At 43.5% G+C, this 17,130-nt stretch overlaps 1 protein-coding gene across 13 annotated transcripts in view; it reads left to right on the top strand.

Moving 5' to 3' along the window:
* SCAI (suppressor of cancer cell invasion) overlaps positions 1–17,130 on the top strand; it is a 33,327-nt gene that overhangs the window by 7,464 nt on the left and 8,733 nt on the right. For 5 of the 13 annotated variants that reach the window (XM_048325957.1, XM_048325960.1, XM_048325958.1 and 2 more), the window contains 11 exons: positions 985–1,046; positions 4,098–4,229; positions 10,296–10,391; positions 11,021–11,107; positions 11,658–11,756; positions 12,412–12,508; positions 13,266–13,364; positions 13,992–14,144; positions 14,977–15,078; positions 15,643–15,744; positions 16,339–16,417. In XM_048325957.1, the coding sequence (XP_048181914.1) occupies positions 1,045–1,046; positions 4,098–4,229; positions 10,296–10,391; positions 11,021–11,107; positions 11,658–11,756; positions 12,412–12,508; positions 13,266–13,364; positions 13,992–14,144; positions 14,977–15,078; positions 15,643–15,744; positions 16,339–16,417 (1,048 nt within the window). In that variant the 5' untranslated portion in view covers positions 985–1,044. The other 8 variants (XM_048325953.1, XM_048325954.1, XM_048325952.1 and 5 more) reach the window with 6 other exon arrangements.

The following is a 17,130-nucleotide window of genomic DNA, read 5'->3' as shown; positions in this document are numbered from 1 at the left end:
AGAGGCAAATAGAGAGCCACGGTAGGCATCCTGCTTGGTGGAGGTAAGATCGGCTGGTTTTTGGTAGCGATTTGAGACGTGATGGTTCCAGGCTTTATGTATCAATGATCAGGAGCTTAGTTTTATCTGTGTTGTTAATTTGCAGATAAGAAACAGATACCAGCTGGGCATCTGGCTTTGTGTCACATCCCCTTTTGGCAGTGATGCTGTGGGAGATGTGTCAGGATGGAAAGCAGAAAGAGAGCTGGTCTCTGACTCAAGGTTTGACAGCTTTAAAATCCTGATAGACTGGAATGTGTTTTCCACCATTGGTTTCTGTAGAGAGCTGTTCTAGGAACATTTTAGTTTGGGGAAAATCCTGTATCAACAAGATGGAAGAACAAAGTGTGTTTGCTTTTGGTTTTTGGTTACCACTTGCGCCTCTAAGCAAGGAGTTGGAGCGTTTGAAAACTGGTCAAGATTCCATAACTGAGAGGAAGTGGTGGCTTAAAAAAAGGGAGATGGGTTGTACAAGTGCTCTGTCAGGAGGTCAAGGTGCCAACTGACCAGTTGTCAATGTCCAGCCTACTCTGCTGTGCAGCTTCAGGAAACTGCTCCTGATTCTACCTGTCCTCACTGATACATGAGCTTATAGACCCCTGTCATCCTCCTGTCCACTGTGCCCTCTGGTTACACCATTGCTGCCTCTTCGGTGTGTGAGGTTTTATTTGCTTGTACACGTCAGGCGTGAAGTTATGACCCCCCCCCTTCCAGCAGGCAGCTGAATGGCAGCTTACAGTGATCCTGGCTACGTAGCAAATCTAAGAGGATGTAATGCACTTATTGAACATACCCATGCTGGACTTGCATTGTCAGCTTGATTTCCCTGACCCAGAGCGTTCCCTCACCACTCACAAAGCCTGCCTTGCTTTGCAGGCCTGAGTTCCAGGGTAGGGCCAGTGGGGAGTGCATACCATTAACTTCAGCACTCTTTTTCCCTTCCAGCTAAGCCTGGTAAACCTTAGCCAAAAGACAGCAAACCATAGGGAAGTGGAGACGTGTGTGATGTAAGTGACATCTGACTTTTAAAATACTGGCCAGCACCATGAAACCTCCATCCCTGTCCCATATCCCTCCTCCCGCTGCCCTTCAGCTCCATCTTTAACTGCCATCCTCTGGGATGTCTGTAAAGCTCTGCTACCCTGGGTGCTGCAATGGGATGAATTTGTAAAATCCATTAATGTATTACACTACGCTAACCTGGAATTCTGTGTTATGAGAACGTGTAGGGAAGAAACTGGCACACCAAGTGTGGGGCTTGGCTAGCACGGGTTTTCTGCCTTGTATGGCCTGAGGAGTTGGCAAAATCTTTGAGAGAATAATAAGTTCTGCTGGAAGCCACCATTTTCTGACTTATTCTAACAGTCTTTCAAACCAATGTTTCAGTGTCTCCTTTTGCAGACTCTGGAGAGCATTTTTTTAACGTGTTACTTAAGAAAAATTGTCGTGCAAATCAGCCCAACAGTTTCTTTTGCATGAAAGAAAGCAAAAAGCATGAAACACAGAACAGAAAATTAAGTAGGTGATATTCGTGGCATAGCTGGGCTGTCAAAACTGGGGGAACTGTCTGTCTGCAGATGAGCACAGATGCATGTGATAACTTCTAGTATCAAAGGGAAAGAGAGGTCCCTGTTGTGGATGTGCTCCTGGCTGCATTTCATTTATATTGTTAATTCGGAGCTGAGCAGTCCCTTAGGAAAGGGCGATGTCAGGATCTGTATTCCTCCCTTTACTGTGCCCACTTGCTGTTCTAATAATAATTCTCCCTCCTGTCTGTACTGCTGCTGCATTACAACACAGTCCTTAGTGCAGGAGCACCTCCTCCTCTCCCGAGCTGCTCCTGGTAGTAGCTCTTCCTTTGTACAGCACCAAATACCATCCCCTCCAGAGCATGATAAGCCAAAACCAGTGCATGAGATAACTAATTTTATTTTCCTTCTCTGTCACCTGGAAAAGCCAGCTTCACGTGTTTTTCCTGCCTTCCGATACCTTTCACACGGGCAGGCTATGGATTTTCTAGTGTATCTTTTATTGATTGCATAAATGGTCTCTTCACAGTGGGTCTGGTGAACTTCTTCCACGTGAGAACTACTTGGTTTTAAAAAAATGATGCAAAGCCTAGTTGGTTTTACTTTCCTGTGCCAGGGCTAACACAGGTTATGTTGGCAGCGGTTGGGGTTGTTGGGTAGTATAACTTAAGGATAGTGTAAAATAAAATTCACTGCCATGAAATGAAAAGACTGATATCTAGACTGTATGAAACATACTTTGCAATTTAAGCAAGCTCCTCAGTTTTTTGCAAATGTGTCTGAAGCTGCGCTGGAGTGCCTGGACTACCACGGTGGAGCGCAGAACCCACGGCCTCGCTGCAGGATTTAGGTCACCCTTGCTGTGGAGCACACAGGACCTGGGGTATCGTCCCTCTTCCTGAAATTCCTGAATCACCCCTCCTGGCTACTTCTGACATCTGTCTTTTAGATCTCACTGTTCACTTCAATCTCATATGTTGGTGCTTTAAATACTTGGTGTTGTTTGTTCTGTGCTGTGTAAATGTGAATGTTCGGAGGCTTCAGACACAGCCTGGTGCTTCACAATGTTCACGTCCTCATGCCAAAGCTTGTGACATCTGGCATTTGGATTCTGGCACCCATATTGCAGTTCCCTGACAATACAGAGACACTTTTTACCTTTTTCTGGAGCTCTTCAACAAGTGGTTTGTGCAATGCCCCCACAGCCTTGCACTGGTGCTCCGGTGTGCTTTCACGTGGGTGTGTAAAAGCAAGTCTATGTGGGCTGCATCTTCTCTAAACTGGGAAATCATGAGACTGCTTGGTTGGCAGGATGACCCTCTAACTTACCCCAAAAGCTGGGTGGAAACTGCCAATTTCTCCTGCATTTGTTAGGCATGAAGTATTTGTTCAGGGAAGCATTTCTGAAGCCTCTTTAGTTATTGTGAGGGATTTTTTGGGACAGTTGCTAAAAGATACTTCCGGGTGCTTCCCAATGGCTGGAAAGAGTTAGCTTTGCCATTTCCTGCCTTGGACTGGGACGTGTAGGTAATTATTTGTGCAAATAGCATCCAAACAGAGCTGCTGCACAAATGGAAACTTGTTGCTTAACAAACACTTAAACCAAAACTGGTAGAGAAGCTGCTGGAAGTAAAAGCTCTGCATTTGCCCAGTTAGAAGTATGTTTATCTTGCACAAAAATCCTGAGCGTGGCAGAGCTGAACACCTAGCAGCCATTTCCAGAGGAGATGTTTGGCTGTTGCTGCTGCTGCAAAATCTGTAGCTCATCTTTGTATGTTCAACAGGATAATTTGATACCTGTGTATCTTTGGAGTAATATTTTTAAAAGCTACTCTGCCTCTGTAAGCTTTCATATTGCCTTACTTACTCAATACTACAGTTATCTATGTTATATCTTATTGTGATTGTTGTACAATATAACATTTTACTCATACGAAGAATAAACATGGATCTGCAGGTATGATTGTGGGCAATGCAAGCCATGGAATTAAAGTCATGAGGATGCAGAGAGGAGGGATGGTAGGGTACTTTTTAGCATTCTGGCTAAATTTGCCTTGTTTCAGCAATAGGAACTATTGAGCAACAGCTTTCAGCACTTGCAGAAGAAAATGAAATGTAAGGAGAACTGAGGCTGGTCTCTCTAAATACAGCTGCAGGATAAGCACCTCTGCAGAAGGCAAATTTGGAGAGGATTTCTTTGTCCAAGTGTGAAACCCAAGTGCTGTTTGTGCTACAGTCCTTTCATTGGCAGTTTTGTGTTTGTGAAGACAGTCCTCAGAGTTATTTTATTTTGTGACTATTGTACCACTGTTACTTTTAATTTTGCTCTGTTAACTAGTGCATTGTGCAACAATTAGTCCCATGCCTTGATTCGCAGCTGTTTTTTTTTAATGAGTCTTGAGAAGAGTAACCTGTGGAGAACTGCATGCTCTGTGTTACATCCCCATGGAACTGAACATGCATCTCAGTCTGGATGACCTCATAGCAGCCCTTGATTTTTGAGTAATATGGCTATTTTCTTCTTCATAGGACTGATCTTGCCCTAAAAGAAATCATGTCATCAGGGGGAGCTGAAGATGATATTCCTCAAGCAGAGAGAAAAACGGTGACAGACTTTTGCTACTTATTGGATAAATCTAAGCAGCTCTTCAATGGCTTAAGGTTAGTGGATTTTTGACAGTATTCCTTCAGAAAAGCCTTGGAATACACACTGCAGTATGCAATGCTGAAGTCAGTGGTACAGTGAACACTTCAAACCCAAACCCAGTAAGTTTGTTTAGGAGAGAACAATGCACCTCTGTATGGGTACTTCTGGACCATGTATGTAAGAATGTCTGTAGGAGCAGAGGTTCCAGTTAATAGTAAACTAGAAGTTGGAAATTCCATTAAATTGATGTGATTATTGCTGAAATGGTGTGTTTGAAGGGCACAATTAAGGATTAGGTGTAACTGTGTACAGTCAACAGCATGCAAATCCAAAACACCACAGTCTCTGTGGAAAAAGAAAGGAATGAGAAGGATTGGTCTAGATGGGAGGGAAGGAGCAGAGGGAATATTTTTGGGGAAGAAATTTAGGAAGCCATAAACAGAAACATCCAAACCATACCCTGTATGTGTCTGGGAAACAAATGCTTAATCTGAACTGTGGAAAAAAGTAAAATTACATTTATCTACAAAGCAGCTGCAACAACAGCTAGAAGGTCTGGCTGGTTTGTCTGCAGGAGCATCCACGTTTGGACAGTGATATGGATATCCTGTTTATGTCAATATATGCTGAGTTAAACAGCATGTATCCAAAGCTGCTTTATTTCTAAGCTTTGCTGTAGAGTCTCTTAAGTAACAGGGGTTTGAGCTCATATTTGGTTGGCAGTTCAGCCTCTTACTGGTCTCTGAGTAATGCTGTATGTTTGGGCCCTTATAGCTTGCTGTTAGTCAAACACAGATGGTTAGCAAAGATGCTTTTAATTCCTCCGCCCCCCGCTATTGATAATCCTTTCATGTGCTTTAGAAGTTGATTACCAAATCCAAAACAAACAGTTTGTGCTCCAAAATCTGAATGGCAAATGGGCAGTAGAGACAAGGAGTTCTTGGAGATGGCATTTGACCCCCCATGAAAGACAGTCTAAAACAAAAGGACTGAGATCTTGAGACCAGGATTTCCAGGACTGTATATGACACTACACTGGCTTTTGGACAGATTTTGTTTGAAATTTTGGCCTGAGTCACTGAAGAGTACGAATGAACACAGTTGATGTGTGGCTGCATGCTGCTCCAGATCAGAGAGGTGGCAGAGAACCTCCAGCCATTCTGTCCCTCCTTTTGCCATGGAGGGAGGTAGCGCTTGTGTCAAATTTTGAGATGAGGGATGGAGTTTCTCAGTATATCCATGGTACTTTTCCAGAAAGAAACCTTCTTGTCCAGCTAAATGAAAAGAAAATGGAAAATACCTTTGGATGAAGTATGACAAATAAAAATAGAGAGATGGGCTTAAGCAGCCAGTTCTGCTGTGTGAAAATAGGAACATTCCAGAACCTGCCTCTGTCCTTACTGTAACCTGGCACAGTTACTTCTTATACTTGACCACCGTTTCACCTCTAAGACCTGTGATTTCCATGGGCATAATGACAAGATAAAGCAACGTTATAATTCTCAGGTATCTCCTCTGTTAGTGCTTGTTCTCTGGGGAGTTCACCTGGAAATGTCTTGGCAAGCATCCCAATTCTTAGTCCAGTTGCTTGCTTTTCCCTCCAGCATAATAAATGTATTTGATGCATGCCTGACACCTTCTGTTTTGAAGATGATGGTGGCTTTCAGTGTTGTGTTTTATGCCATTCTCTTGCCCCTATCATGTTTCATGGAAAAGAAGTGATGGGAGAGGGAGAGGAGAGCAATGATTTCCTTCCCAAAACCTCCTCTGGGCACTTCAGCTACAGGGAGCTGAGCCTATAGCTGTGTTGGCAGCTGCTTAGCTGTTGCTGCTGCCAAAAATTGCGAGGGCTCAGCCTGCCACGTCTTTGTTTCAGTAGCATTTCCTTCCTCTCTTCCCAATACAGATGCCAAATACAGCATTTGAGGAAAACATATGATGGTCTGCCAAGGTTGCTGCTCGAAAGTGTACTTTGTGCTCGTGCTCCTAGTGATAGCATCTCCTGTGGCCGTGCCTGCTAGGATAACACAGAGGGGGTTGTCTTTCTAGTGTCTGTGCCCTGGGCCATAAGTTAGAATAAACTGTTAATGAAGTATGTTCCAATGGCTCTTTTCTCCCCTTTCCCCACTCCCACTTGCTTTTTTTTTTGAAAAAGGCTGAGAAGAGGGAGGGTGAAAGGAAGCAGTTTGTCATGGTGTACTGTCACTGGTACTATTTTCTTTCAAATGTTAAAAAGTGCTTAAGTGGGTTCAGTATCACAAAGAAGCCTGAAACTTCAAGGAATTAAGACTTTCCACAACTATATTTTAGAGAAGTGATTGTCCCTTTGTACTGGGCACTGGTGAGGCGCCTCGTCCTGTTCTGGGCCCCTCATGTCAAGAGAGGCACTGAGGGGCTGGAGTGTATCCAGAGATGAGAACAAAGCTAGGGAAATGTCTCCAACACCAGGAGCAGCAGAGGGAGCTGGGGGGGGCCTCAGCCTGGACAAGAGGAGGCTCAGGGGGGACCTTCTGGCTGTGCAGCACAGCACTGTTATCCCACTGCTGCTCAGGTTGTGGGAACAGGAGCCTGTAACTACTACAAGCCTGTGAACATAAAAGGAAATTGTCTCTTTTTATCACCTGTCAAAACTCTGAATGTGTTTAAAGCTTTGAATATTAAACTTACAGTTATTGTAGCCTTCCTCTTTGAAGTGCACTGCTGAGTCTCTAGGACTCTCTCAACATCTTCAATGTCCCTGTGTGACAACTTCCATGTGGCACTGGCCAAGCACACCTCAGCACCTTTAACTGGGTTTCAGCCAGTGTTATCTGGCAGCATGGCAGAAATGAACTCCTGACAGAGAATTGATTATGAGCACGTAAGTAGTGCTGGTCTTTGTGGAGTCAAAGAGTACAGCAAGAGTTGGATAAAGTTCTGGACTGTCTGTGAAATTTATCCACCAGCCACTCTACTGCAGCAAAAGAAACAGTCTTCTGCACCCAGGGGGAGAAACTCATCCTTCTAGAACATTGGAATTTGTGTCTTCATGTCCTGTTTGGAATGTTTTAAAAGCCAAGAAATTGGAAATGGTTTCCACTTGTATTGTGGCTATTGTACTATCCTAAATGAAATCTCCAGTCCCTCCCCTGCGTTTGGATTCATTTGGCTGCCCCTTTATCCCTCCTGTAGTGGTGTCCAGTCAGAGCAGGTGCCCCCCTGCCACCGGTTCTGGGCTGGGCACACCCCACAGGAAAACTTGCTGCCTTTGTCTCTCCTCACTGCTCTGGTGTCCTTCTGTAGATCTGGAAGTAGCAAAATGTCTTGCTATAACAGAGGTCTTTAGTCCTCAATTTGGATCATGTATTCCCTGTCTCCTTTGGTGGGAGGAGCTGTGTTAAAAGCCCACTCTGCAGTCAGCCGAGGCTTTGGGATTCTTTTGGGCTGTTTCTCACCAAATAGTGCATATCCCCATGTCCTATTAAAAAAACTGCACTTAATGTCCTCTTTTGCTTATGCATCCGTTTTCTCATGGCAAAATTTCTTGGTACATGGGAGCAGCATGCATGATGTTCAGCACAAAGCAGTAAAGGGATGGCAGCAAGGGCAGCTCTTGTCTGTGAAAAGCTGTAGTGAAACCTCAGTAATGTATTGTCATAAATGAAGTTTTATTACAGCCATGTCAGAATACTATCAAAAGAACAAGTGCTACTGTCTGTTTCCATGGAGATCTTTCCCGTTCCCTGGGGAGCCGAGGAATCCATGGTATTGTGCAGCTATGCCAGCTGCAATTAGGCGAGCACGCTGCTTGAGGAATATCCGTGTGGACACCCAGCAGCGGCTGCGGACAGCAGTGGCCAAACGCACGGACACTGTACTAACAGAGGCTTCTTAAAACACCGCTGATTTTCAGATACCCAAATCTAACGCAGTGCAGTGAGTTGAGCTGGGCTTTATGTTTAGGTTATGTTAGAGTGTTTAGGCTTGTGCAGAGGAAGGTGTGGAATGGGTAGGTGACAGGTGAGGTTTAGAGAGCGTATTAATTAGCTCACTGATGGGGAATACATGCATGAGCATGATCAGCCCATAGTTACCCGGTTATTTCTTAGTTTGTGCACGTACCTGCTTCTCGGTGTTTGAGAGAAGGGTGTTTTCTTTTTCCTATGTGTTAGACCTTTGCTCAAATGTCCTGAGCAACTTGGCCTAGAAAGCCATTTTACTATGGGTAAGGCTCTTCAAGTCAGCTTGTTAATCCAGTCATTCTATGGTTAGTGCCAGGGAACTTTGATTTGTATCATTTTTTTTAAATTATCCATTTTAGTATTGTTTTGTATTTGTATTCACTTCTTTTTTAATACAATTAAACATTGAATCTTGTGGATATGCTAATTAAGTTAAAGCTACCTCTTGCTATATTGAAGTCTGCGCTGTATCTTGGGTGTGTGTTTGGACAGTGCCTTAGCTTCTTTTGTTTAGCTAAAATGTTTACATCTATTACAACAAGAGAAGGTGGTGAATCGTTCCTTGCAGAAAATGCTTTAAACTTGCATATGTTTGTATCGAGCTGTATTTGAATGAAGATGTTGGTACCCTGAAGCACATATTTATATTCCTGTTTACCCCTTGCTACACCGACATATGTTGCAAGATTTTGAGCAGCCAATTGCAAGTTTGAAGGGATTTTTTTGTTTTTTAATTTAGTAAAATTCTGCCCAGATTCCTTGGCATCTTCATGGAATATCTGCACCAAGTACTGGAATGCTTTTCCAGGCTGGTAAGAGCTGTAGCTGGTAAGGGATTCATTTTACTTGTAGTAGCTGAGCTAGGTCCCTTCAAGCTGTGTGGGAAGTACAGTTGGCTGACAAGCAGAGGAATATTAATTTCCTTTCCTACCTCGGGTGCTGTTAAAGCAATTACAGTGAGCAGAAAGAGGCCAGAATGCTGCTCTGAAATGGTGTGTACTGCTCTGCTTCTCTGACTCTTTTCAGAGGACATGGCAAGGTTTCCTAAAGGGGGTGCTTCCCTTGGTCTCTACCCTCCAGGCTTGGAAGTGGAATGTGCTGCTCTTCTGTCTGCTGAGGGTGGTACATGAACCAGCACAGTGATTTGAGAGAGCATTCCCTGCGGAAATCAATCTTGAGTCAAATGAAAGAGGATGCTGTCTTGGAAAAGCTGTTCTACTTCCACTTGTATAGTTGTGCACCTTCTTTGAATGAGCCTTGGTGTAGATGTGTAGGGAACATGTGCTCAGTGGGACTCAGGGGTTTTGTCTCCTCTGTTGCATTTGTTTCAAGATTCAGGTCACTCCCTGGAGATGGGAGGAGTGAGGGTTGAGAGCACAAACCTTTAATGCCCAAATCCTTAGGAATACATCATAGTTGTGGGGTGGAAATATACCACAGCATGGAAATCAAGGGGAGATAGGAGAGCAGAACTGAACTGGGTTGACTGACTCACCTTGTAGCACTGGAAACTGACAGGAAAAATCCAGAAGTTCTCAGGTTGTGTCATGTCACTAACTGCGAGATAGAGGGTGACAAATGTGGTAATGGTGTAACAGAATCCAGTGAATGTTAGCTGTGAGCATCCATATGCTGCCCTGACCTGGTGACACTGGGGCAGCAGTTTTGTTTGTGATGTCACTGGCTCTGTTTCTGAAACAGCCTTATCTGTTTGAAAAAGATTATTTCCTTAATGAGTAACAATAAATATTATCAGTCCAAACTAACTGATTTCCACTGGGTTATTCTGCTTGCTCTTGGGTAGGGTTTTTCTTTATTACGATATTTCAAGAGTCCAGTTTGTCTTTCTGTGGATATAACCATAAAATTACTTCTCTTTTAGCAAGATTGTAAGATGTTTTCAAACACCTGTTGCTTGTAGGAACATGGTCATTTCCTATTTGGAGAGATCCAATAACAACAGGTTTTGAGAAACTCTGGGAATCATGGTTCTTGTAGTTCTGGGTGCAGGCAGAATTCTAAAGTATGCCGGGTGAATCCTGAACAAAGCTGTTCTGACTTTGGCACAGACATGCTCCTGTCATGTTGGGCTGACTGGATTCTGCTTCCTAATTCTGCTTTTGTCACTGTCTCTTGCAGGGATTTACCTCAGTATGGGCAGAAGCAGTGGCAATCCTATTTCGGGCGAACATTTGATGTTTACACCAAGCTCTGGAAGTTCCAACAGCAGCACCGGTAAGGGAATGTTGTAGGCAGATGCGTTGTGTGGGTTTAAGTGCAGCTTTAATCTCTGGTATGCCCAGGGCCCCAGCTAAGATTGAGATTTCACTGTGTTGTTCAAGCATGAAGGGAGGGAACAGCAGCTTCCTGCAGTGCTCACAGTCTATTGAATTAAAATGTTGCAGAGTTTTCAGTGTGACTTTTTTAACAAACCCTTTTGCTTTACCTGAGTGTGAGGTGCTTTAATTTCTTACCAAGGAGGTGATGGATTCTGCAGAGCAGAATCTGGAATGGTGTGAAGTCTCTTGCTGCTGCATGGGCTCTGATCCTTCACACCTTCCTCTGGCTGCATAGTCTGAGTGTTCTCCTGGGAAGCTGTGACCTTTTGTTGTGTGTATTTTGTGCAACACACTTATGTCTGGTTCTTGCAAGTTTATGCAAGATAAATGGCCCTTGTTGTGGGGTGTGTGTGCTGTTGGCTCTGTGAGCCAACTGGCAATGCTGGCAATGCTGCAACTGCTGGCAATGCTGCACCAGTAATGAAAGCTGAATTTGGCCCTGCAATGGCTCTTTGTCTTGTCTGGTGGGATGTTCTGGGAAATTTGGGAATCCTTTTAATCTTTCTTTTCTCTCTTGCGACATAGACAAGTATTGGACAATCGGTATGGGTTGAAGAGGTGGCAAATTGGGGAAATTGCTTCCAAGATTGGGCAGCTCTATTACCATTATTAGTAAGTAAGCACAGAAGAGGATGCAGTGGGCAATGCAGGGTTAGTGGCAGCTGCATGCCAAATGTCTGGATGCTCAGTCAGGAGGAATCAGTGATTGGGCTGAGTCACAATGCCAGTTTCTGAATGAGGGCCCTGGGGACTGCATGGGGTGCTGCAGGGAAAGGCCCCTGTGAGGCTGGTGCCACATTGCTGGTCACACTGGTACTGCCCAAGGACTTCGCTCCTGCCTCCAAAGTGTCTTCCATGTGTGCTGCATCGGAATGTTGTGCAAAAGTGTGATTTACGAGTTTGGGAGCTTAGGGTCCCTTTAGACTGTTCAGTGAACCCATCACCTGTATGTGTGGGTGCAAGATGGGCAGCTTTGATTGTTACCTAAAATGGGATCCAAGCTCTGACATCTGCCTTTCCAGAATGAGTCTGGCTTTCATACGATGGTACTTGAGGAGGGAGTTTTGCCGTGGATGCACAGGATGGCTGAGGGGGCAGGAAGGGAGGGTTTGGCGTGGCTTTCCCTCTGAGGCAGTGAGCTGATCCCCTTGTTCCCCTGCAGCTTGCGCACCTCTGAAACCAGCTATCTCAATGAGGCTTTCTCCTTCTACTCAGCAATCAGGCAGAGGTCCTACTACTCCCAAGTCAACAAAGAAGACAGGTATGTCTGAATGGAGGCCTTTGTTTTTTTGAGACTAGGAAGGTGTATGGAGGCAGCAAAGAGCTGTAAACTGTAGGAGCATAACTGGGATAGAACCTGTGTTGTTGACAGGAGTTTCTTTTAATCCTTCTGCTACGATTGAAAAATTCAGGATAAATAAGAGGTTAGCTGTATGACTGAAAGAATATTCTTTTACCTGGTCCTGGATAGAAAGCCATTAGCCCCACAGTTTTGTCAGTTTGAATCCTGTGTAGGTAGTATCAGTGCTGGGACCCAGAATGCTGTGAGTGGAAGATGGGTCAGTTGGGCTGAGGCAGAGGAATCTGTTTGATTCTGATCAGGCCTTTCAGGGGAACATCAGCTCGTGCTGCAGTACAGCAAGGTTTGAAGAGCCAGCCGTGGTACCTGACTCCCATGCCCCTGACATGTAAGAAGGCTGTGGCTTTCTTAAATTATTTTTTATGTCTCTGTACTCAGTTTTAACTAAACCTCCAAGCAGCCAGGTAGCTATTATCACCACCTGAGTTCAGTCAGAACTCTTAATCTGCAGGTGTTCAGTCCTGCTCTGGTCTTAAACTCCTGTTCCTTACCCCTGCTACCTACCTCTGTTCTATTCTAATCTCAAATTTGGCTGTGATGTTCTTGTTGTGTCTAGGCCCGAATTAGTGGTTAAGAAGCTGCGTTACTATGCAAGGTTTATCGTGGTTTGTCTCCTGCTCAACAAAATGGATGTTGTGAAGGACCTTGTAAAGGTATGTTAAAATCAGGATAAAGGTGCTGAGGGGTAGGAGATGGCTGAGCCTTGCTTTTCTAGTCTATCTGACATCCAGCACAGGGAATACCTTCTGTGATTCAGACATTTAATAATAACACTTTAAGATCAAGTGATTTGGTAGCATTGTTTGAACAGCAAGTAAAAATATTCCAATCGCTGCAGCCCAGACAGGGAGGTGCCCTGGAAGTGCAGCAAAGGAACAGCAAGCTGCTCCCCACAGCATATGCTTCCCAGCCCCTCTGACAACCTCGCTTCAAGCAGCTCCCGGGCTTGACAGCTTTGTGTAGGTTGCATTGCTGTCTGTGTCACAGCTCCTTTGAACTGCAGGCTTAGCTTAGCACAGCTAAACCAGCCACACCATCCCCTTTCTCAATGTATTTAAAGTTACTTGCAAGCTGAAATTTGAGTCCTTGGTATCCATAGCTTATGGTAATAACCAGTGACATAGCTGTGAGTGGGATAATTATACTTAACTCCAGATATTCTTTGCATTTGGACCTACGTAAAAGACAATTTGCATTGCCAGAACTCGGTGTAACATTGGCATTCTGTCTGCTGAAAGAGCGCGTTTTGGCTGGCATGTTAGTCAGGAGTGTGCTGCATATGTTCTCAAGGAATTTATTTATTTATTATTCTTAAAGGCCAGCACAGCTAACCAAATGTAAGATTACTGACTGCCTGTTAAAGTCTGGTTTTAGGAGTGACTGTGTCTGTCTCTGAACTGTTTACATCAGGAGCTGTCAGATGAAATTGAAGACTACACTCACCGTTTCAATACTGAAGATCAGGTGGAGTGGAACCTGGTTCTTCAGGAAGTGGCAGCATTTATTGAGGTGAGAATACCATTTCCTGTAGTTGTTTCAGAGTTTTCTGTCTTGTTGATGGAAGTGTTCCTGTATCACCATGTCTGTGAGGGAAGCAGGTGTGCCAGTGCGGGGACAGTATGCCTGTCCCATTAATCACTGACTCATGTTCACAGGACTATTTAAATATTGCCAGAATGGGTGGCAGCATTATCATTCACTTGCCTCCTTTGCTATTCATTTTTACAAAGGGAAGGCAAGCTAAAATGGGCAAACTAGAATTATTATGAAAGTAGGAATATTTAGTTTATTCAGCATGAATTTGTAAGGTTGTTGATGATATTTGACTCCTCAGGTATAGAGAAGCTGAAGCAGAGTCCATGTCATTGGAGGCAGTATGCTTTTCTCTTTGCTGTACCTTCATGTGCTTGTACCATGTATTTCTTGCAGTCCCTAAGTACTTTGCTTTTCCAGGTGGGAAGGCATTGTCCTGTAGCCTGCATACAAATATATTAATACATGTATGGCAAAGTAATTTAAAAAATCTGCCTCACTTGTGAAATGTTTATTGTAAGTGCCAAGACCTGTGGACTTCTCTCTGACTGCAAATCTGTATGCTTTCCTGAATTCTTGATTTATTCTGGTTGCTTTTTTTAGGCAGACCCTGTCATGGTTTTAAATGATGACAACACCATTGTAATCACCTCTAACAGGCTTTCTGAGACGGGAGCTCCGTTGCTGGAGCAGGGGATGATAGTGGGACAGCTTGCTCTTGCAGATGCGCTCATTATTGGGAACTGCAACAACCAGGTAAAGGAAATTCTGGGCACCTGGGTTTGCATCTTTGGATTCCCCCCCATGACATCCCTTCTGATTATACAACAGAGATTCCAACAAAGGAGAACATTGAAATATTTTTATTTTGATGGTTGCAGTTGCAGCAAGAGGAAGAGGGTTCTCAGAAATAAGAGCTAAAAATGAAAAATGTTAGATATTAGACCTCTGGTACTGACCTCTTATTGCTTATATTCAACATGTCAGTTAAGTAGATACAATTGATTTTCATATACTGGATTGTTTGTGACAACATTCAAGCATGTGAGGCTTCTAAGATATGTCTAGTAAAAGCTTGACTTAAGCTTTCATATGACTCACTCCAGCTTGTTGCAACTTCAGTGGCAACAGGAAGTGGTTTTCAAAAGACATTCTGGGTCCTGTTTTTTAGATGATAATGGTAGTGAAGTTGTACAAATTTCATTACTTCTCTCTGAGCTCTCTTCAGGTAAGCAAGGGAGTTGTATTTAAACTACACTTAGTGTGTCTTTGTCAGATTTTGTCTGAATTCATGGTACATAGCCCTTTCAGCACCTGATTTGTACACATGCCAGAGAAGCCTGTAATTTGGATGCAGGGGTCTGCAGTGCAGTGACTTGGCCTGGTAGATCAGTAACAAATAGACTTTGTCCTCTGTGAGCTCTACTAGAAGTCATTCACAGCTCTTTAGAGATTCAAAGATGACACTGACAGATCCCTGAGAGAGAATGGTCTCTCAGGTGTGCAGTGGAGTCTCTTAGCTGGATAATTCCAGAGAAATTCTGTTTAATGGGTATCTGGCAGAATAAACTGTTTGACTCTCTTGCAGGTCAAGTTCAGTGAATTAACAATCGACATGTTCCGAATGCTGCAAGCCCTGGAGAGGGAACCGATGAACCTGGCGTCACAAATGAACAAACCTGGAATGCAGGTGAGTTCCACTCCAGTAACAAACCTGGCAACACATCTTAACTGTTTTTTTGTTTGATTGATTGGTTTTAAGTAGTGTACTCCTTCAGTACTGTCACTGTGCAGAGCAGGTTAGTAAAGGTGGTGTAACTTTTACTAGATACAGTGAAGAGTAGCTCAAACCCATGGACTCATCAGATTACTGAGTCATCTGAAAGTTAATGTCCCCTTCAGAGAAAGCATAAAGTGTTTTATCTGGAGCCAAAAGAGAATACGAAGATTTAAAATTTATTTGATTGAGATGAAGTGCGAATTTTGTCACTCAGTTCCTGGGTGATACTTTAAAGACGAAGGAAGATTTAGTTAGCAAGTTTCAGTGAGGGATAATATAAAGTTCTGGTTTGAATACTGTGCATCTTGCTTTACTGTGTAGTAGGAAATGTAGAATGGGCAGACCCATTTGTGTGGGAAGTGTGCTGGAAATGAACATTCTAATAAACAGAAATTTAGAGGGTTATGAAACTGCTTTGATAATATCTGGTGGTTGGGGTTTTTTGAGTAGTATTTTGTTTCTTTCTTTTAACAGGAGTCAACAGAGAAACCAGCCAGGCGGGAAAACCCCCATAAATACTTACTTTATAAACCAACTTTCAGCCAGCTATATACATTTTTAGCAGCATCATTTAAGGTTTGTGAAATCGGTGAATTTATTTGTAATAAAAAAAAAATCCAGGACTGTATGTGAAACTGAATGAAATGTGGATCAGCCCTGATCTGGAGAACAGAAAAATCCAAAATCAGGGAAGTACATCAGGAAATTGTTGCTCTCGAGCACTGTGTAGCTGCTGAGTCTCCAGCCCTGTATCCTATTTGAACTGTAAACAAAGCTTCCTTTGTGAATTGTTTGAGAGTTGGGGTCTGCGTGGATCTTGGCAGCTTTTGGGTTCTGTATCTTGGAAAGCTTCAGATCTGGATAGATGGTAAAAGAGTCTGTGTGTAAGTAGATGCTTTCTCAGTGCTGCTTGGAGCTCTGATATCAGCCTGGAGGTTTGTGCGGAGAAAAGTTACAGACATTTCATCAGGTGACGCTTTTGATCTGTTGGAAGGGTTGTGTGTGGTGGGGCAGGGCAAATCCATGTACCAAGAGCAGAGTGGAGGGAAACCAGAAGCAGGAGTAGTAGCACAATTATAATGACAATGTATGTATGAAGGTGATGATTCAGTATTAAAATAAACTTTTACCTTTCTTCCCTTGCCACTTGTGCCCTTGTTTGCGTTCCAGGAGCTGCCTGCAAACAGTGTGCTGCTGATTTACCTGTCTGCCACGGGCGTGTTCCCATCAGGTCGTTCGGATAGTGAAGGTACAATAAAGGAATGCTCCCTGTCATGAACAGGGCTTGAATTCTCTTTATGTTCCAGGACAAGTGACCAAGAAAGATGTCACAAAGCTCCTTTTAAAAGACAAGTCAATTCGATTCTCCTGTCTACTTCGTAAGATAGCCTTTATTTTCCACAAACAGTAATTAAATCTTTGTGTTTTAATTAGTGTGCATTAACCTGAGAACTTTTCAAAGGACACACCCAGTTTTTGATGCATCTGGAGTATTAAAAGCCTCCCAATTTTGAAGACCACGTGGCTCAGTTGATGCATCAGCACAAAGTTCATAAAATGGCTCAGTGGCACTCTGTGATTCTTTCCAATCCCCGGCACCAGGAGATCGTGTGGCCAGGAGATGGGTGGTGAAAGGACTCGAGCAGCTGCAGGGACTGGTCTATTTGCACGCTCATTAACCTGACAATTCAAGCCCTTCTCATGATTTTTGACAATTCCCCTCACCTCACCCTCCTGTTCTTTGCAATCTAGCAGAATATTTGGATGCAGCTGCATTGTAAAAGCTGAAAACTGGTTGGCTGAAGTAAACACAGTCCAAAGATCTGTTTATATAATTCAAGAAAAGAATCAAAATAACTTTTTAACATCCTAAATATTGTAAAAACCTCATCTGTTTGAGACTTGCATTCCTTTATAAGATGCATGCTTTGTCCTCCCCAGTGCATGATTTATAGAGCTCTC

The sequence above is a fragment of the Corvus hawaiiensis genome, chromosome 21 (assembly GCF_020740725.1).
Source record: "Corvus hawaiiensis isolate bCorHaw1 chromosome 21, bCorHaw1.pri.cur, whole genome shotgun sequence".
Taxonomy (NCBI): Eukaryota; Metazoa; Chordata; class Aves; order Passeriformes; family Corvidae; genus Corvus; species Corvus hawaiiensis.
The sequence above is the reverse complement of the archived record's forward strand: the minus strand, read 5'-3'. Positions and strand labels throughout refer to the sequence as shown.